At 42.9% G+C, this 20,285-nt stretch overlaps 4 protein-coding genes across 4 annotated transcripts; 2 read left to right on the top strand and 2 right to left on the bottom strand.

Moving 5' to 3' along the window:
• Positions 1 to 1,921: 1,921 nt before the first annotated feature.
• LOC120452175 (protein Turandot B) lies at positions 1,922 to 2,525 on the bottom strand. The gene is made up of 2 exons (XM_039636283.1): positions 2,425 to 2,525; positions 1,922 to 2,368 (listed from the first exon to the last, which is right to left on the bottom strand). Exons 1-2 carry the CDS (start codon positions 2,445 to 2,447, stop codon positions 1,972 to 1,974), a joined length of 420 nt encoding a protein of 139 aa, XP_039492217.1. The 5' UTR covers positions 2,448 to 2,525; the 3' UTR covers positions 1,922 to 1,971.
• A 1,221-nt stretch (positions 2,526 to 3,746) lies between these two features.
• On the bottom strand, positions 3,747 to 4,481 carry LOC120451877 (protein Turandot A). Its single transcript, XM_039635883.2, has 2 exons — positions 4,322 to 4,481; positions 3,747 to 4,233 (listed from the first exon to the last, which is right to left on the bottom strand). Exons 1-2 carry the CDS (start codon positions 4,342 to 4,344, stop codon positions 3,867 to 3,869), a joined length of 390 nt encoding a protein of 129 aa, XP_039491817.1. The 5' UTR covers positions 4,345 to 4,481; the 3' UTR covers positions 3,747 to 3,866.
• Positions 4,482 to 9,683: 5,202 nt separating this feature from the next.
• LOC120452181 (glutamate receptor ionotropic, kainate 2) lies at positions 9,684 to 16,261 on the top strand. Its single transcript, XM_039636291.2, has 13 exons — positions 9,684 to 10,077; positions 10,354 to 10,509; positions 12,126 to 12,220; positions 12,301 to 12,390; positions 12,461 to 12,618; positions 12,864 to 13,539; positions 13,600 to 13,769; positions 13,829 to 14,089; positions 14,145 to 14,276; positions 14,329 to 14,527; positions 14,581 to 14,692; positions 14,749 to 14,868; positions 14,991 to 16,261. Exons 1-13 carry the CDS (start codon positions 9,981 to 9,983, stop codon positions 15,284 to 15,286), a joined length of 2,562 nt encoding a protein of 853 aa, XP_039492225.1. The 5' UTR covers positions 9,684 to 9,980; the 3' UTR covers positions 15,287 to 16,261.
• Positions 16,262 to 16,298: 37 nt separating this feature from the next.
• Positions 16,299 to 20,000, top strand: LOC120452183 (ionotropic receptor 93a). Its single transcript, XM_039636293.1, has 10 exons — positions 16,299 to 16,445; positions 16,510 to 16,662; positions 16,723 to 16,859; positions 16,918 to 17,026; positions 17,094 to 17,641; positions 18,052 to 18,143; positions 18,184 to 18,352; positions 18,407 to 18,586; positions 18,642 to 19,017; positions 19,083 to 20,000. Exons 1-10 carry the CDS (start codon positions 16,322 to 16,324, stop codon positions 19,808 to 19,810), a joined length of 2,616 nt encoding a protein of 871 aa, XP_039492227.1. The 5' UTR covers positions 16,299 to 16,321; the 3' UTR covers positions 19,811 to 20,000.
• Positions 20,001 to 20,285: the final 285 nt, after the last annotated feature.

Here is a 20,285-nt window from a genome sequence, read left to right as displayed (position 1 = left end):
GCGGAATGCACATGAAATCCAGAAATGCTCAAGTAGTTATTCCTTTGTTGTACATTCGGTTTATTTTACAATAAACGTGGGCTAAATGCTTATCTCTATTCCATTGAATACCACCTACTGGCCTTTAGCCAGAAACTGAAAAAGTGTCTTTATTTCTTTAAATTTCTTTCTCGCCAAGAATGTTGAAAGTACTTACTAGCCAAGCCGTTAAGGCCACGCCAAAAGTTCCAAAATGTTCCTGGCTTGCTGGCAGTGGCTAACATGTTTTTGGCCGTGTAAATAGTTGACGGCCATGCCATTGAGCAAAAAGATGCTGGGAGGAAGACCTATCCGCGCCCAGCAGCAGGATGCGTATCCTGTTTTGGCAGTCGACAACGCAGTAGCTTGCGTGCCAGCGCCTGCAGGATATTTCATTTTGAAGAGCAGAGCTCAGCTCGGCTCAGTTCGATTCGGGTTTTAGCTGGCTGTCTGCGGGGGAAAAACACTTGACAAGGCAAAAATGCAGATTTTATTGTGTGCGCCACGTTGTCACATGATAATCAGGACGATATAGGCGAATTTTACATCCTCGCCTACACATGACAACAGGATACAGCCAGGAACCCTTGTAAGCACGTCTTAGCAAAGGGCAGGCTTTTTGAGCCCCAAGGCTGAATTCCACACAAAACATTATTAGGAAGTCTGTCTGCTGGTGTTTAGGTCTTGCCTACTAAGCCATTCCTGGAAAACTATGATGCAGGGGTGCAAAGCTGCTGGGCAACATATACTTTTTTATTTCCACTGGACGAACTCCATTTGCATGTTGTGCCATCAAATCCTTGTGACCCAGTTACTTAGCTAGCCAAAAATTGTTCGTGAGTAGTTAAATCCACCTTATTCCAACTGGTCAAGGGAAAAGCTGTACAATGATCCATCTTTTAGCAACCAAAATTACTTATTTTAAAAATTATAGGCAACTAAAAAATACGGACATTAAAATATTTACATTCTGTAACATTATAATTTCAAAAGTTTAAGCTATAAAGTTACACGAAATGAGCTGTGTATGCCGACCCCACTGTAATTGAAAGCAGGTACTCACTGCTGTTGACACTTCGATAAGCAGGTGTTAGCCTCAATGTGTTTAGCAGTTGTTATTCAATTTAATTTTGTGCTCCAAGCCTCGGATCCTGATAATGTGTTTGTGTTGGTCTGTGTATGTTGGTTCTCGGGCTTGCATTTAATTAAACAAATTGCCAGCAGCAGCAGCGTTGACGAGTTCAGTAAACAGGAAGGCAAACCAGGAAAGCCAAGGGATGGGGGAAGGATCAACTTTACGACACATTCAGAAGTCAAATGCCACAGCTGATGGCGTTGATGAAGGGGGCACACTAGTCCTCACCCACAAGGATGTCCTGTGGCAGCCGGAGACGCACACACTCCGTTGAAGGTCTCTGTCAGACGCTTTCGACACTTGCATGTTAATTACTTTCCACATGCCTTGTTTCGACCAGACAATCAAAAACTTTCGTCAGCCAAAAACGAGTTTGTGTAGAACACCGGAAAAAGTGTTGTTACCCAGAAATAATAATTGCGAAAGCATTTTCGAAAAACATTCTTGCACAGTCCAGTTTTGTTTGGGTGTTGATTGAATTCAACACAAACTTTGGCCAGATTGAATGAACAAAGTTCGGCCTGCTTTCTTTCTAAAACTATAAATCAACTTTATACGATCTAATTTGAGTGGATATATTTTGAATGCGTAATGCAAGGCAATGTGCAAGGTGAAATGCTCACGATGTCCACTTCATAAGAAAATAATATTAATAATAAAATAATGATAAAACTGAGTTTTAATTAATTCACCTCCTAGGAATAAAACCGACATTTATATTACCTGCATTCAAAGCTTTAATTTAATGCTTATTTGCAATAAACTCAATTCACTTTCAAAACGGAATTTATTTTATTAAAAGAAAGAACTCAATAATATCAATGGCTTGGTTCGGTGCTAGATTTAAACCAGTTAGTGAATATGCTTGCAATACTTGCACCGAGTTCGGTAAAGAATCCAGTTGCCACGTCCTTTGCAGCCGGAGCCAGGGTCTTCCTTATGATTTTCATCCTAGAACCACCTTGGGTGGGAACTCCATCGATTAGGACTTCTTGCGTATGTTCACTGATGAATTTGTCAAGTCTCGCCCTTTCAGCTGGTCTTAAGCTGGGAGCCATACGATTGTATATGGTAAGTAGTTCCTGGATTCTGTTGATTTTGGTATTTTCGTCCTGGGAGGTTCGTATAATTTCAGCAACCCTAAGACTGTCAGCTTGACGTTGTTGGACAGAATACGCCGAGCACAAAGTAACAATCAGGAGCAGTGCGAAACAACTGAATAATACACAAACAATTTACTAAAATTATATAAAACGCGCAACGCCACTTACATCATCGACATATTAAAATTCATTTTGTAGGTACTTTATAGAATGCAAGTGCAAGCCGAACTGACAATCTTGAAGACAAGACTGAATTTATATTCATGGACTGCTCCCTGATAACGAATAAAGAAGCTTTTTCTCAACGATCCATGCAAAGAAAACAATCTACTAAAAGTGGACAATACAATTATTTTAATAAATATAAGGAAGCAAAAGCCGATTGCATTAATATTTTAAGAACTTTTTATGTAAAAGAAAATGTGAAATGAAAATACTGAAAAGGATATACAAACTTTATTCTAAGAATCAAATGACAGTCTTTCCGCTCTGCTATGCAGCTGGAATATTGTATTTGAGTTTAAGCTTACAACTTTTAAATGTTTTTCAAAATCCAACAATAGGATCCCCTTAATGGTCATTAACCAGTGAATGTATTTTTTTATATAAAATGTATGAGGAAATGTAGCACTTAGAAAAATGAACTTCTCACCAAATGATCGAGAAATTTCCCTATCAGTGATCAGAAAATATAACTAGAAATTACCTCTATCAATGCTAATAAGAACATCATCTGTATTTTGTGATACGTATACATAAAGTAATAAATCTTATATAGCCTTTATAACAATAAAAAACGATTTGTAGATATGCATACATGTTTACTTCAAGTTATAATACTTCTCATGTCTTCTCAGTACTGATAACCGAACATAAAATAAAGATTAACGCTTTTCGTGGAATGTTATCACAAAGCGTCAAAGCGCCAGAGCTTTAATAACAAAAATACACTTCAATGTTAATTAAAAATATTTATTTAAATAAAAACAGAACCAGAACAAAAGGGTGCACTATAGTCGAATTTCTTGACTGTTAGATATTTAGCTAGTGGAAGTGCCAGGAAGATATTTCAAAATTTTGTTGGCATAGCGATATACCTTCCCATGAATCTAGTATTAACTTTAACAGAAATTGAAAAGGCAAAGATTAAATGAAAAAATTTCGAAACCTTTTTCAAAAGTGTGGGCGTGGCCTTTTTGGGTCGGTTTGTAGGCGTGGCAAAATAGGTCAACAAACTTGCGCTGCATGTATGTATGTCCCAGGAATCTGCATGCTTAATCTCAAGTTTCTGAAATAGTTACAGTTTAAATCAAATATTTAGTTATTTATTCTTTTTGCGGAAACAACATTGAGAGCATTGCTAAGATCATAACACCATTATCATCATCCATTATCCTGTGTATGATTGGCAATGAGCACGTCGTATGGCAGTTTACTGCTTTTGAAGTGGATTTCAGAGTGCGATCGAAAGTTAATAATGTGCCACTACATAATGTTCATTGAAATTTTATTTGAAATGATTGGTTATTAGTTGTATACAAATTAAAAACCTATTGCTCATATTTTGTTATTTTTTTCACATAATTATTTAAATTCAGTTATTCCAATTATTATCCAGTGAACAATTGCGCAATTTTGGAACCAAGTTCTTCAAAGAATCCAATGGCAAATCCCTTCGCAGCTGGGGATAAAACCTTTCCAACGTACTTGGTCTTCCGGCCTCCCTGACTCGGAACTCCATCGATTAGAATCGCATCCGTGTGTTCATTGACGAACTTATCGATACTCTCCCGATCCTCAAGGGTCAAACTGGGATATAAACGCCTATAGATATCCAGTAATTCCTGTGTGCTATTGATTTTAGAGTCGTCGTCCTGGGAGTTTCTGATAATTTCAGCAACTTTACGGCTGTCGGCTTCACGATCTTCGTCGGTATATCCCATGCATAAAGGACTAATCAGCAGCAGTGCACAGCACCTAGTTAAGTATTTAGAATATTCGTAGTTTATGATCGCAGTAAAATATTTTGGATTAAAGTAAAACTAGGCAACTCGGTGCTACGTACATAAAACCAGTTAGTGAATTCATTTTGGTTATGACTTTTTGGATGGCTGAAGCAAACCGTACTGATTTCCCAGCAGCTTAGGAGCTGAATTTATAGCTCAGCGAAAGGTGAAATGAATTGTGATATTCTTAGAATGCTGAATATTAGCAAGCTAGCCTAGACATTAGACAACGCTCCGAAAATTCCATAGAATTACATGTTTTTCAATTACAAAGTTCGTTGGAATTTTCATTATTATACCTGATTAGCAAATCAAGTAAGACTTTTTTGTGCAAAAACAACTGAAACACTCTATTCATTATTAACTGATAAGGCTTAATCTGCTTAATAGTCATGTCTAAACTCGTGTGTAACTATGCTAGTTTATTTTTTCTCAAGCTTTTCCTTAGAATTATGATAGTTATCAAAATAACCGAAATGACATTGAAAAGTTATACTAATGCGATGAGCAAATAGTTATCCGCAATGACAATTTCAAGATGGTTTTAAAATAAGCCACATTAAATGCAAGGTTTAATCTGAAAAATGTATTAATTCGCAAATCTACTTCCTTTTAAATTAAATTAAATGTGCTCCCCCAAATGGATAGACAGTAAACCAAGTGAGGAGTCAGACTATTTGTTTTAAGTACCGCCCAGGCTAATTGAAACATTTAAAGCCAAACAATTGCGCGAAGATTCTATGGGTATATGCTGCGATTAAGTAGACACTCTTGCAGGATCTGGGGGCCATCGCAGTGATAATACATTTTTAACAGACTCCCGACCGTTGTCAGCACTTGTGAGCTGGAATTACGCAATCAGCTCGCAGGATGAAAAGGACACAGAGCAAGATGTTTTGAGCAGGTATGCGACGACAATCTACATTTAGCTAGGTGTTAACATTTCCACCGACTGCTGAAATCGTAGGTATTTTTGGGGGCGGAAGGGTCGAGAGTCCGGGTTAAGTCCCCACCACCCCCCTCGGATGGGTGTACTGCTGGTGCTAATTGCCTAAATCTTTCCCACATGGCCCACACAAGCTGCCAATTTGTAGGCGGGCTCTTTAATGAGCTGACTAACTGCCTGGCGACTGTTTAATGAAAGCGGCGGTTGCAGGCTCAAGTTTACCCCTTTGAATTTGAGTCAGCGGCAGAGAGGTAAAGGCATTGCATGTACCTGGGTATATGATTCAAGGATCAAGGACCGACGCAAAGCAGTCTGATCAGTCAGTTTAATCAATCAGCTTAAGCAATTCCCCTATAAATTCCCCCCTATAAAACGGCAAAAGCGCGTGGCATGGATAAATTAGAGCGATTTCGGGCTACATTTCCTCCACAAGATTTAATATAGAACAAAACTCCCCATGCTGATGATGATTATGCCCCTTCCTAGTCTCTTCGATTTACCGATTTTCAGAGTTCCCGATTTTCATTTGGCGCCAAAGATTGTTGCATATCAAATGGCGCCTAAGTGCTGGGCGGGCGCCTCCAAACAAATCAAATCAGAATTCGGCTTTTTACGGCCCCGACTCCATTTATTTAAATTCAATTTTATATTAGCAGCACTCACTTTCGCCTTTATTACCACTGGAATGGCTTACAAAGTGGATTTGGAGGCGCCTATAAAAGCGGGCCAAAGAAAAAGCATAAAGCCCTAAGCGAGGCGCCTTCGAACTGAGGACTTTAGAGCATGTCCCGAGGGCTTCAGCCATTCATTCAGCTCAGGCATCCAAGCAGCTGACATGGAATTAAAGGCGTCCTTACAAATTTGTTGCATATGCCACTCCTGTCGAATTGCGTCACTCGTCCTCGCTATCATCCATCTGACATCATTGCCTGCCGAATGCTCTAAAAACACTAATAAACCGTCCTTGCTGTGCTCAAAAAAACTAACACAAAGTGCTGGAGAGCTCGAACTAAAAGCTCTTTGAGTGCCTTTTTGTGCACTTTTTAATTGGCTAAAGCCCACTTTAAGCATCCTGTCAATTAAAACGTCCATATATTTAATTAATTTGAGTTTTAAGTAATTTTCTCAGTGCGCAAAATTTTTAGGCAGCCATTAAATTATTCAAATCAATTGATATTCCAAGCGCTTAAGTGAAATGATTGAATATTATTAAAGTCTATGCTTGCCTTTTTATTAACGTCCAACGTTTATCGATTAATTAAACGCCATTAAAAGGATACAGTGTATCAAATCATTTTGAATTTGGGAACGGTCAGTTGGCAAAGTTTTTCGCATAAGTGGTAAATCAAAGCGAAGATCAAGGGAATGCGAAGCCACATTCTTTTGTGAAAAATATGGCCACTACCATATGAAACTACACATCGGTAAGTAATGCGAGCCATTTACATTCTTTCAAGTAAGCTGTTTCACATGGAAAACACATTGCATATGCTTGACCAACGGCAACAGTTTTCAGCTCACATATTTCCCTTTTGGTATTTCGCTTTCATCTCTCGTTGCCTGGGATTCCCTTAAAATTGAATGAAAGGAAGGAGAATGACTAACTGCTCGAAAATGTATTTACATTAATGGACAATGTGAAATGGTTTGAGGTCTACTTGACCCTGGAATTTCATGGCTCCGGGCATAACCTTCACATGTGTATGTCTTACTCTGCATTATTAAAATTATTTAGCCTTAGAGTCAGCCATGACAAGCAAGTCTTGTCAGCATTTCCATACGCATTGGGATAATAAAACCAGCCCAAAGGCCAAATTGATGGAGGCCAGACGACCGACAGACAAAGTCACGAAGTATGGAGAATGTCCAAAAGTCAGATGTCTTGTTTTGAGTTCATTTTATCCATCTCGGAAAAGGGCTGTCAGAAAAGAACGAAATCAAAGTGCCACTCATTCTAGAAAATCGTGTTAGGCTAATCCAAAAAACTATGCGCACCAAAGCGCATAAAATAAGTATTTAAAAGCGATTCATTTATTTGTAATCAATGCAATAAAGATAAAAGATACATTTTGGAGCCAGTTTAATTTTACTTTGGGACAAAACAAAAGTCACCATTGTTCCACACTTGTGGTTTTAAAGACAATTGCATAGTATTTGTACAGAATCATGCCGTACTTCGTATCGAAGTTTGCCTATACCACCACCTTTTACCAACACACACACCCGCCACGCACCCACCTGATGCTAATAATGTGCTGCATACTTTCGGGAGCACATGCTGGAAAAGTGCTTTGCCATTTAATTTGAAATAATTACCGCTGAAAGCTAGGAGCCAACTATGTATGTATGTATGTCCGCGACGTGTGTGAGCGTGTGCAATTTATAGGTGTGCGTACGTGAGAAAAATTGTTGTTGTTGCCATGTGCGCGTTATGTTGAAACTAATAAGCCAGCCCATTGCTCTACTTCATTGCCATAGCAAAGAGGCACAACAGAGTGAGAGTGAGAGTGAGAGGATGGGATGCTAGCACAGAGCGAGAGGGAGTATTGATGCTGATGAAGTCGCTCAGACAAAAGCGGAAACAAGCACAACCAGCAGCTTCCGGGCAACGTAAATAAGGCACTAACCGAAAACCCACTTGCAAAGATATGCATGATTACACACACAGACATGGAGACTCGGACACAGATGCAGATACCCGGAGAAAGGCTCCACACACACATTAGCACAGTAAGAACAAATTTGGGACTGTTTTCCTGTATATTTTGTCACTTAAAGCCACTTGCCACCCGCGTGAGTGTATGCTGTGAGAAAGGAAGAAGTCACTGGGTTTTGAAAAATTTCAATTTTCTATTGATGGATTTTAGCTATTAAGTAGGATTATGGAGACTTAAAACTATAATACAATAGCAAGAAACTAAATTACGTGACCATATATAATTCAATCGATTTGTACCATTTTTCTAAGTGCAATTGGAGCTGACGGAACCACCTGACTTTGCCCGGCAACAGAGCCTACGATTTTCCCGCTCTGACATTCCGTATTTATGGTTACACACGCATGTATAATGTATGTGTGTGTGATTGTGGGTATATTAAGCGACAGCGCTGTTGTTCTGTGTTATTAATGGCCCTTTGCCTTTGTTTGTTAAATTGTTAATACTCTCACATTTACGCGCCTGCAATTCAAGGGACCATTCGCGTGCATTTCCCCATCACTGCCGCTTTGCATTATGCTTGCACTTTAAGCTCAACGCGGTCAACGGCATAATGAGTTCTCTGTTTTATTAATGCCTTTTATTCGCCTCAGTTCCGCTGGCTGCTTCCCTTGTGATGCTTAATCCTTTTTCCTTTTTGGCATTTTAAAAGTACTTTCGAGGAAAACGAGGTTCTCTGATTAAGAGTGTGGCTGCAGCTTTTCAGATTAACCAATATTACGTTTAAACTCAGTATACTGGTTACAAAATTAAGTTCTTAATATATTATTTTATTTTTAGGCAAGGACCGCTCCAAGGCTAAGCAATTGTTTAGTAAAATATTTGCTTATTTTTAAAAGCGGTTGATTACATTTTACACATAAGCAATGTTAAGCTGTTGCTTCCAGAGCTAAGCAACTTACTATACAAGATTCGTTGATATGAAAAGAAAAAGAAAATAAAAGAATGTCATCAGAAGATCGATGATCAGGAACAATAACCAAGTCCGCCTGTCCGCTCGTACGTTCATCTGTACTAATGACTGTCTCTTGATTTATTTGAAGACCATTTAAAACACCCAAGTTAAATGCCATAGTGGTTTCACGTCTCCTTTTTATACCCGTTATGTAACAGGCAGGAGGAAGCGTTTCCGACCATATATATTCTTGACCAGGAGTCGACCACCGAGTCGATCTGGCCATGTCTGTCCGCCGGTGTGTCTATATAAACGTCGAAATCTCAGGAACTATAAAAACTACATAGATAGATTCATCATGCAGACTCCAAAGACATAACGCTTACAAAAAAATGTTGAAAAAATATCTTGATATTTTTTCATTTTTTTATTAGTCTTGTAAATTTCTAACGATATTGCAAAACAACTTATTATCAAGCCCACCCTAACGTCCAGAAATCGCCCAAAACTGCCAAGCCCGCACTTTTGAAAAATGTTTTGATTTTTTTTCATATTATTTTTAGTTCTGTAATCAGATAGGGAAGGGGAACTCGCATAGCATTCTGTCTTGTTTTTATCCTGTAAAATCTGAGCAATATATTGAACCATTATGTTAAGTCTTTAGCTTGAGAAAACCTTTGTTGAGGCCCAAAAGCTTCGAAGACAGTATGTCGGGAAAGCAGTTGAAATCGGATACCCTTGTTTTCCCACCATCGGCCTTCAGAATGAAAAGCTCATCTGCCAGATGTGGTGACAACCCTTGGCATCTGCTCTCCCAGCATCCACTGCGCAGGTGCTGGAACTGTCAGCCGGCTTTTGGATGCTGGCCCACCCCACAAATCAGCCAGCCTCGTCGTCCAAGTCCGCAACAGGATAAAAGAAGGCAAATCAAACACTCGCAACTCAGTGGATGTCACATCCTCGCAGAAAGCGTTTGAGCGGAATTTCGTGAAAGTAAAAGAACAAGCCCTTGTCGAGATAGGAAAAACGCACAGCGGACTTGCCGCCAAGTAACAATGTTAAATATCTGCTAGATACAAATATCTGCCGAGTGACAAGTGATTGACATCCCGTGAGGCAATCATCTGAAACCGAAAGCTGCCTTCGCGAACGAATTCAGAATGCGGTCGAGTGCAGTTTTGATCCTGCCGCTGCTGCTCCTGCAATTAATTTTAAACTGCCGGAAAGCCCACTCACTGCCCGACATCATCAAGATTGGTGAGTAGAAGATGCAAAGCTACTCAGATATTTCTTAGAGTCAACATCCAAGGGGATTCATGCAGAGCCCGGATGAAAACAAAAATTCAGCCCGCATCTTCGTTCTGTATCGATTTTTTACACGTCATAATCAAGAGCGCCTGTCTCTGTGTGAGTGTATGTATTTTATTCGAACGGATGTGTGTGTTTGTTTGTTTGTTTTTATTTGAACACTGCAGAAGTGGCACCAACATATTTGATACGTCCAAAAACACGGCCTGTAATTTCTCACCGCAGGTGGCCTCTTCCATCCCGCCGATGACCACCAGGAGCTGGCCTTCCGCCAGGCGGTGGACCGCATCAACGCCGACCGCTCCATCCTGCCGCGCTCCAAACTGGTGGCCCAAATCGAGCGCATCTCGCCCTTCGACAGCTTCCACGCCGGGAAAAGGGGTGAGTTTGCATGTCCACAGTACTCGGAGTGTTGACTTGGCCTGGTTTCCCATTGTCCTATCACGTTACCCCGTCCCCTCGACACCTGCCCGCTCGTAAGCTTCACCTTCACCTGATGCTTTTGCCTGCATATTTGATTTGGACACATCTGCTGGGTCCTCCTAAGTTCCCTTGCCGTTTTTAAGCTGATACCGCTTTGTTTCCATTTTGATACGTACTTAATTTAGCCCTCTTGTTTTGATTTTCATGATTTCCGATCTAAGGTATGGTAATTGCCTCAAGGAGACCTCAATCCTTTTCTATTTAAAGGACTCGCAATTATTTGGTTGGCGCAACATTTAGTATTCTTTTTAGAGGCTCTTGCTCTTTTATATACTTTTAGTTATAAAGACGAAGAATAAAGTGAAAAGAATAAAGTACAGCCGGAAATTTATCCACTTCAAATAAAGTTTATAATTATTAGAAAACGGTGTCCAACCATCAAGTTATTAATAATTGACTGGTGATGAAAAGCGTCTTCCGATTATACTTAAGAATTTGTCATTCTTTAGAAACATAAATCAAAGCGAAGATTTTATCTAGCCCAAGTACTTACAAGGTGAATAAACGATATCAATAGTACAAAATAGTGAAAATTTCCTGAAAAGTAGCATTACTTTTTGTTGGTATTAACTAAAGAGAAAGCACTTTTATTAAATTTAAAAAGCGAAGTCCCTTAAATTCGTCCAGATAAAAACATATCGTGATGTGCAAGCCAGGACGGTCCTCAATTTGCAGTTTATTGTGGGTTCTGGGTGCAGGTAAGTTCCCCGGCACTTGATAATCGTTAAAAGCTGAAGATGAATCGTAAGCGGGCTAGGAACGTGAGCCAACTGTCGAATATCCTGTGATAAATGAGACACAAATGACGCCGAAGTTGGCCCGAGCACATGGCCAAAAAAGCAAAAAGAGGATGAACTCCTTGGCCAGAGTAAACCCCACTTCAGCACGACAGTAACGACGAGCAGCGAGCCAGGCAGGACCCTCACCCGCACAGAGACACAGAGGCACAGAGTCCTGAGAGCAGGTTAACCGCATCACAGAGCCAGGACATCGAAGTGCCGGTGCACATGCACTTACACGTGCTTAGCGCATTTGATGAGCCGAATGAATGCTGACTGACAAGAGGGGACTGACTGTGGAGAGGGCTAAAAGGAAAGGCCAAACGGGCTAAACGAAATTATGTCATACTGAAGTGCATTTTAAATATGCGAACGAGGCTAACTGAACATTTCCTAGCCGAAAGCCAAGCACATTACTGCGCTACTTGCGCTCGTTTTTACTTTTTGAGCCTTTCAAGTCGGAGCCCCAGATTATCTCCCCCACAAGCAGATTGGATTGGGATCGGGAGTGGGAATGGGCACCGAGCACGTTACCTGGAAATCAATTTGCGACATTTAAGCTCTTTGGGATTTGTGTTGACTCCATGAACATCCTATACAGCAGACATTTTACAGCAGTTGCGATTGATTTTCAGAACATCAGGGGGGTGTGGGAAGATTGTTTCTGAAACTTAGTTCATTAAAGAGCAACAAACAACTTGAACATAAACCTCAATGGCACTGTTTGTCTTGCAGTTTGTGGCTTACTGAACATCGGCGTGGCAGCCATTTTCGGGCCACAATCCTCCCACACGGCCAGCCATGTGCAGAGCATTTGTGACAACATGGAGGTGAGTCGGCAAACGCGAGATGTCTCGCCCATAGGACCCATGGAACTCTCTGACAAGCGAACTTCTAATACTTATTTCAGATTCCCCACTTGGAGAATCGCTGGGACTACCGGCTGAGACGCGAAAGCTGCCTGGTGAACCTTTATCCGCACCCTAATACGCTTTCCAAGGTAGGCAGGTGCAATTGGATGCCCCTTCCACACCCGAAACTGCATTGTCGATGTTTTCTCTTGTACTTAGGCTTACGTGGATATAGTGCGGCATTGGGGCTGGAAGACTTTCACCATTATCTACGAGAACAATGACGGCATCGTGCGGCTACAGGAGCTGCTCAAGGCGCACGGGATGACGCCCTTTCCCATTACTGTGCGACAGCTAAGCGACAGCGGGGATTACCGGTAAGCCGAGCCAATCGTATCCACCGATTCCGACTTTAGTGGGTATTGCGTTACTGTGGCCCACATGTGCCACTTGCTCTTAAGCTGATGTGCCCTTAATCATAACCATCCGAAATGCATTTAAAAGCAGGCACTCTAGATTGGGCTCGAACCCTATTCGGCCAGTCAATAAAATACATATATTTAGAAGAATGCATATACGGGCTTAATGAGAATATTGTTACCACTTGTTATCACCACTACAGGCCCCTCCTGAAGCAGATCAAGAACTCGGCGGAGGCGCACATCGTGCTGGACTGTTCGACGGAGCGGATTCACGAGGTGCTGAAGCAGGCGCAGCAGATTGGCATGATGAGTGATTACCATAGCTACCTGGTGACCTCGCTGGACCTGCACACGGTGAACCTCGATGAGTTTCGGTACGGCGGCACTAATATCACTGGGTTCCGCCTGATTAATGAGAAGATTGTGTCGGACGTGGTGCGCCAGTGGAGCATCGACGAGAAGGGTATGCTCCGGTCCGCCAACCTGACCACCGTGCGCTCGGAAACTGCTCTCATGTACGATGCAGTGCATCTGTTCGCCAAGGCGCTGCACGACCTGGACACATCACAACAGATCGACATCCATCCAATCAGTTGCGATGGACAGAGCACCTGGCAGCACGGCTTCAGCCTGATCAACTATATGAAGATCGTCGAGATGAAGGGGCTGACGAATGTGATTAAGTTCGATCACCAGGGTTTCCGCACGGACTTCATGCTGGACATTGTGGAGCTAACTCCAGCGGGTATCCGGAAGATCGGCACCTGGAACTCCACGCTGCCCGACGGTATCAACTTTACACGCACCTTCAGTCAGAAGCAGCAGGAGATCGAGGCTAATCTGAAAAACAAGACGCTGGTGGTTACAACCATATTGGTATGAAAATTTGAGGAGTAAATAAATATGCCATATTAACAGTCTTTATAATATCTTTAGAGCAATCCTTACTGCATGCGCAAGGAATCGGCTATTCCCCTAAGTGGCAATGATCAGTTTGAGGGCTATGCGGTGGATCTGATCCACGAAATCTCCAAGTCACTCGGCTTCAACTATAAAATACAACTAGTACCCGATGGCAGCTATGGCAGTCTCAATAAATTAACGGGGTAGGAACATGTTTGATATAATTAGGGATCTACTAAATATTTATATTTAACCAATCCAGAGAATGGAATGGCATGATCCGGGAGTTGCTGGAGCAGCGTGCTGATCTGGCCATTGCGGACCTCACCATCACCTTTGAGCGGGAGCAGGCAGTAGACTTCACCACACCCTTCATGAATCTTGGAGTGTCCATATTATACCGGAAGCCTATTAAGCAGCCGCCCAACTTGTTCTCCTTTCTGTCTCCCCTGTCCTTGGACGTATGGATCTACATGGCCACTGCGTACTTGGGTGTCTCCGTGTTGCTCTTCATCCTGGCTAAGTGGGTTCAACACTCTCACAATGAATTACTTAATCTGACCACATCCCTTATCTAGATTCACACCCTATGAATGGCCTGCGTATACGGATGCCCATGGCGAGAAGGTCGAGAGTCAGTTCACCTTGCTCAATTGCATGTGGTTCGCCATCGGATCGCTGATGCAGCAAGGATGTGACTTTTTGCCCAAGTAAAGGTTGAAATTATAGTTGGTTTTCGTCTTTAAAAGATATAACTTGCAGGGCTCTATCCACTCGCATGGTGGCCGGCATTTGGTGGTTCTTCACCCTGATCATGATCTCCTCATACACTGCAAATCTGGCTGCCTTTTTGACTGTGGAGCGTATGGATTCACCCATCGAAAGTGCCGAGGATCTGGCCAAGCAAACGAGGATCAAATACGGCGCGTTGAAGGGCGGCAGCACGGCAGCTTTTTTTAGGGTAAATGCAGACCATTTTAGGAGGTTACATTGCTAACAGTATTTACCTCACAGGACTCAAAGATCTCCACATATCAGCGCATGTGGTCTTTCATGGAATCAGCTCGTCCTTCAGTCTTCACGGCCAGCAATGGCGAGGGTGTGGAAAGGGTGGCCAAGGGAAAAGGTGAGTTAAAGGATATTTTGTAAGAAACGAATGGAAACCACATCAACATATTTCAGGATCATATGCCTTTCTAATGGAGTCCACCTCCATTGAGTATGTAACCGAGCGCAATTGCGAGCTGACGCAGGTCGGCGGAATGCTGGACACCAAGAGCTATGGCATTGCCACTCCACCGAGTAAGTTCATGTTGATTGGGTTATAAACGGTGCAGCGGTTGCTCTACCAAATCCCTAGCTGCATCGTTCAAAGCCAATTTCAGCGAGGCCCCTAACAAACCGGTGTTTAATTCCATCTACAGACTCCCCCTACCGCACTGCCATCAACAGCGTGATACTGAAGCTGCAGGAGGAGGGCAAGCTGCACATCCTGAAAACCAAGTGGTGGAAGGAGAAGCGAGGCGGCGGCAAGTGTCGCGTGGAGACCTCCAAGTCCTCGTCGGCGGCTAATGAACTGGGACTGGCCAATGTGGGCGGCGTCTTCGTGGTCCTGATGGGCGGTATGGGCGTGGCCTGCGTCATTGCCGTCTGCGAATTCGTGTGGAAGTCACGCAAGGTGGCCGTGGAGGAGCGCCTAAGCGCGATACTGAACGAATGAGAAAAGTCGTAAACCCGGGACGAATGGGTCTAGGCCACGTATGGGTCTCGGGAGATCAATCAGAAATGCGAGCAGAGATGGGAATGTGCGATTCGGTGGAGCAAATATCAAGATCAATAGACGAAATAGCCAACATTCGAAAACCCTATCAACTTTAGAGCTGGCCGGATCCTCCAAGTTTTTGGAATCAGTGACCAAAGTTTAGTGGAGCTTAGGATACCGGAGCCACCAATAAAAATTTGCACCAGTTTGAAGGCGGCGTGGAACCAGATATTAATATAGATTCAAGCTACATATGAGAGATATATGTACACTGAGGCATATATAATGCATATATATATTTATACAGGTTATACTCCCTTTCGTAACTTACTCGTAATAACCATATACATAAACTATACACTGGAGGAACCACGAACAAACACTTGCAACAAATCGAAATCGTATTGCATTTATATTTGAAAGCATTTTTGGGAATTGACCTATAGGCGTAATTGTAGCTAAATTATATATAGACATGCATATAACCCAGACGACAGGATCAGCGAACTGGTAACCCTAAGAAGCCGGACACAATTTACACAGTGGATGAGGATATATTCAACGCATTTAGCCAGTAGATCTAAGTGAATTGTAATTCTGGCTTAGATCCATGAACCCAACATTCTCTTGTTTTTCCCAATCTCCTGTCAGTCCCCTAAAATATAAGATTGTAAAATGTAATTACCGCTCATACAGGCAATTCTGACAACAAGAATTTCATATAATACTTACAAACTTACAATTAAATAAAACAAGTTAACAAAAATGATATCCCTCGATGAACACCTGCACTCGATTTGGCATTAGATGTGGCTGTCGACGCCTAACCGCAAACCGTCAATCACCAGACTTTTCCACTTTCTCCCCAATCAATTTTTCATGGGACCTGCACACGCTCAGCGGAAATCCAGTGGGTTGGTTTTAATTGGGTTAGCTGTTATCAGAGAGGTATCCTCGTAGCCTCGAGGGGTTTCGCTTCCTCAGTCGTGTTTGATGAATCCTGGCGAAATGCGGCCTTCTGCTTGCCTTCTGCTCCTGGTTGGACTGCAGCTCTCTATTCCGGTTCCCAGTGAGGCCAATGACTTTTCGTCCTTTCTGAGCGCCAATGCATCGCTGGGTGAGTTCGCATTTTACGGAACTACGAATTTTCTTTAAAATTGTACCATTTATTGGCTATGCAGCCGTTGTGGTGGATCACGAGTACATGACCATTCATGGCGAGAACATATTGGCTCATTTTGAGAAAATCCTGAGCGACATAGTACGGGAAAACCTAAGGAATGGTGGCATAAACGTGAAATATTTCAGTTGGAATGCCGTTCGGTTGAAAAAGGGTGAGATTAAACTAAACTACTGCAAAGACTGGGATTTGTTTTAAATATGAAAAAACATAGATTTTTTGGCAGCCATAACCGTTACGGATTGCGAGAATACGTGGAACTTTTACAAGAATACTCAGGAAACTTCGATTCTACTGATCGCCATTACAGATTCCGACTGTCCCCGACTGCCTCTAAATAGAGCTCTGATGGTATGGAAGGTCTTTCGATTTTAGGCAACGTTTACCCTAGAACTACATTGATTTTTAGGTACCCATCGTTGAGAACGGCGATGAATTCCCGCAACTTATTCTGGATGCCAAGGTCCAGCAGATTCTTAATTGGAAGACCGCTGTGATTTTTGTGGACCAAACCATATGTGGGTAGAGCTTCGAATGCGTTATTCCTTAAAATAGTAATTTGTAATCAATATTTAATTGCTACAGTGGACGAGAACGCTGTTCTGGTAAAATCGATTGTGCACGAAAGTATAACCAACCACATCACTCCAATCTCCCTGATCCTCTACAAGATCAACGACTCCCTGAGGGGCCAGCAGAAGCGGGTTGCTCTGCGCCAAGCTCTGTCCCAATTCGCTTTCAACAAGCACGAAGAGATGCGCCAGCAGTTTCTAGTGATATCCGCCTTTCACGAGGACATCATTGAAATAGCCGAGACCCTAAACATGTTTCACGTGGGCAACCAGTGGATGATATTCGTGCTGGACATGGTGGGTCGGGACTTCGATGTCGGCGCTGCAACCATAAATCTCGATGAGGGCGCCAACATAGCCTTCGCCCTCAACGAAACGGATCCTAACTGTCAGGACTCGCTGAACTGCACAATCTCTGAACTAAGTCTCGCTCTGGTCACCTCAATTTCCAAAATTACCGTCGAGGAGGAGTCCATATACGGTGAGATCTCCGATGAGGAATGGGAGGCCATTCGCTTCACCAAGCAGGAAAAGCAGGCGGAAATTCTGGAGTATATGAAGGTATATCAATGTATATCAACATTATATTTCTTCTTTGATAAAGGCATAATAGCCGTTACTCTTAGAGTAAAAGGGTAAACTAGATTCCCAATGGTACCCCGGAATCCTCATTCCTCAAAGAAGTTAATATCAAAAGGTGTGTGGTGCTGGGTTGTGCGGTTCGTTCGCGGAGAGTGCAGATCCCCCAGCCCAAAACTGGCACGTCCACAATTTTCAAAACTGTTTTAATAATTTTTGATTTTATTGTTTGTCTTGGCAATTTATACCGATGCTTAAAAAGAATATTAACAAGCAGAGTAGCGGGTATCTGATAGTCGAAGAACTGACTGTAGTGTCTCTCTAAACTTGGTTTAGTTCCATTGAGACATAACTTGTCTTTATCCTTATTATTAAATTCAAATGTGGATCAGGACTACCTCAAGAACAATGCCAAGTGCTCCAGCTGCGCGAGATGGCGTGTGGAGACGGCAATTACCTGGGGCAAGAGCCAGGAGAATCGCAAGTTTCGTTCAAGTAAGTAAGATTTTCTTCGTCGATACTAGTGTGACTCAATATCGAGCAGCTCCCTTACGCGACGCCAAAAACCGAAACTTCGAGTTCATCAACATTGGCTATTGGAGTCCCGTGCTGGGATTCGTCTGCCAGGAGTTGGCCTTTCCGCACATCGAGCACCACTTTCGCAACATAACCATGGACATTCTGACCGTGCACGTGAGTTTTTGAGCCAGGAATATAATTCTTATTATTGGTTCAAATCGCTCGCAGAATCCACCCTGGCAAATCCTCACCAAAAACAGCCATGGAGTCATCGTTGAGCACAAGGGCATCGTTATGGAGATCGTCAAGGAGCTAAGTCGCGCCCTGAATTTCAGCTACTACCTTCACGAAGCCTCCTCATGGAAGGAAGAATATTCACTTAGCACATCAGCGGGCAGCAATGAGAGCGTGAGTACATGTTGACATGGGCCATGGAGCTCCTTGAGAACCCTAATTTGCGCAGGATGAGCTAGTTGGGTCCATGACCTTTCGGATACCCTACCGCGTGGTGGAGATGGTGCAGGGCAATCAGTTTTTCATAGCCGCCGTGGCAGCCACCGTGGAGGATTCCGAGCAGAAGCCCTTCAACTACACCCTACCCATCAGTGTGCAGAAGTACTCCTTCATCACCCGCAAGCCGGATGAGGTGTCCCGCATCTACTTGTTCACAGCCCCCTTCACCGTGGAGACTTGGTTCTGCCTAATGGGCATCATACTGCTGACTGCTCCCACGCTATATGCCATTAATCGCCTCGCTCCCCTAAAGGAGATGAGAATCGTGGGCCTGTCCACAGTTAAAAGCTGTTTTTGGTACATATTCGGGGCTTTGTTACAACAGGGTGAGTGTGTTATTTAAACCAAACAGCTTAATCCAAATTTTCATTCCATCTGTTACCATGGGCAGGAGGCATGTACTTGCCCACAGCCGACAGTGCACGCCTGGTGGTCGGCTTTTGGTGGATCGTGGTAATTGTTTTGGTGACCACCTATTGCGGAAACCTTGTGGCCTTTCTCACATTCCCCAAGTTTCAACCGGGCGTGGATTATTTAAACCAGCTGGCGCACCACAAGGACATTGTGCAATATGGATTGCGAAACGGCACCTTCTTCGAGCGGTACGTTCAATCGTCGACCCGGGAGGACTTCAAACACTACCTGGAACGGGCAAGGATCTACGGCGGCGCCCAAGAGGAGGACATCGAGGCGGTAAAGCGCGGCGAGCGCATCAACATCGACTGGCGGATCAATTTGCAGTTAATTGTGCAGCGCCACTTTGAGCGGGACAAGGAGTGCCGCTTTGCTTTGGGCAAGGAGAGCTTCGTTGACGAGCAGATTGCTATGATTGTGCCGGCCCAGAGTGCGTATCTGCACCTGGTAAACCGCCATATCAACAGCATGTTCCGGATGGGCTTCATCGAGCGATGGCACCAGATGAACTTGCCAAGCGCGGGCAAGTGCAATGGGAAGAGCGCCCAGCGGGAGGTTACTAACCACAAGGTGAACATGGACGACATGCAAGGATGTTTTCTAGTCCTACTCTTGGGCTTCACTGTGGCTCTTTTAATAGTTTGCGGCGAGTTCTGGTGCCGTCGCTTTCGGGCCAGTCGTAAACGGCGACAGTTCATCAACTGACCTCTGGCGAATGCTAAAAACTCGATGCTTGGAATAGTGTGATGTTAGAATGGCAACTGGCCTATACATCGCTGATGAAATTCAAATATAAACCTTTAAATAAGCTTATACATATTACAGAAATATACCCCTTTAGAGCTGCAGTTTACATTCAAATATTTCCCTTGAACAGGATTGCTATGCGCAGGGGAAAACCCTGTAAAGGAGGCTGAGGGTCGAGCGGTTTTTGCGATTTTTTAGGATAGTTAATGACGATTAATGACTTTATAACATTTCAACTAAAGTATTGCCAGTTGGAAAATGTGCTTTAAGATTTCACTTTAAATAGTTTACGTTACACTTGATTAATATTCCGTTGCAAATCTATAACTGTCTAATAAAAATAAATAATCAAGGAACAAGATTCCTCCAACAAACAATTGAAACAAGCCAGACGCCATTTGCTCGCCACGATTTCACCACTGTAACCACTTGA

The sequence above is a fragment of the Drosophila santomea genome, chromosome 3R, assembly GCF_016746245.2.
Source record: "Drosophila santomea strain STO CAGO 1482 chromosome 3R, Prin_Dsan_1.1, whole genome shotgun sequence".
In the NCBI taxonomy this organism is placed as follows: Eukaryota; Metazoa; Arthropoda; class Insecta; order Diptera; family Drosophilidae; genus Drosophila; species Drosophila santomea.
Note: the sequence above shows the minus strand (reverse complement) of the source record. Positions and strands in the feature narration are given on the sequence as shown.

Coding starts and splice junctions, on each gene's coding strand:
- LOC120452183 (XM_039636293.1), top strand. CDS start 16,322: ATGAATCCTGGCGAAATGCGGCCTTCTGCTTGCCTTCTGCTCCTGGTT. Junction 17,027..17,093: donor TTTTGTGGACCAAACCATAT/GTGGGTAGAGCT, acceptor TAATTGCTACAG/TGGACGAGAACGCTGTTCTG. Junction 18,587..18,641: donor CAGCGGGCAGCAATGAGAGC/GTGAGTACATGT, acceptor TAATTTGCGCAG/GATGAGCTAGTTGGGTCCAT.
- LOC120452181 (XM_039636291.2), top strand. CDS start 9,981: ATGCGGTCGAGTGCAGTTTTGATCCTGCCGCTGCTGCTCCTGCAATTA. Junction 13,770..13,828: donor AGTCTCAATAAATTAACGGG/GTAGGAACATGT, acceptor TAACCAATCCAG/AGAATGGAATGGCATGATCC. Junction 14,090..14,144: donor TTGCTCTTCATCCTGGCTAA/GTGGGTTCAACA, acceptor TCCCTTATCTAG/ATTCACACCCTATGAATGGC.
- LOC120452175 (XM_039636283.1), bottom strand. CDS start 2,447: ATGAATTTTAATATGTCGATGAT. Junction 2,369..2,424: donor AATTTTAATATGTCGATGAT/GTAAGTGGCGTT, acceptor TGTATTATTCAG/TTGTTTCGCACTGCTCCTGA.
- LOC120451877 (XM_039635883.2), bottom strand. CDS start 4,344: ATGAATTCACTAACTGGTTTTAT. Junction 4,234..4,321: donor AATTCACTAACTGGTTTTAT/GTACGTAGCACC, acceptor ATACTTAACTAG/GTGCTGTGCACTGCTGCTGA.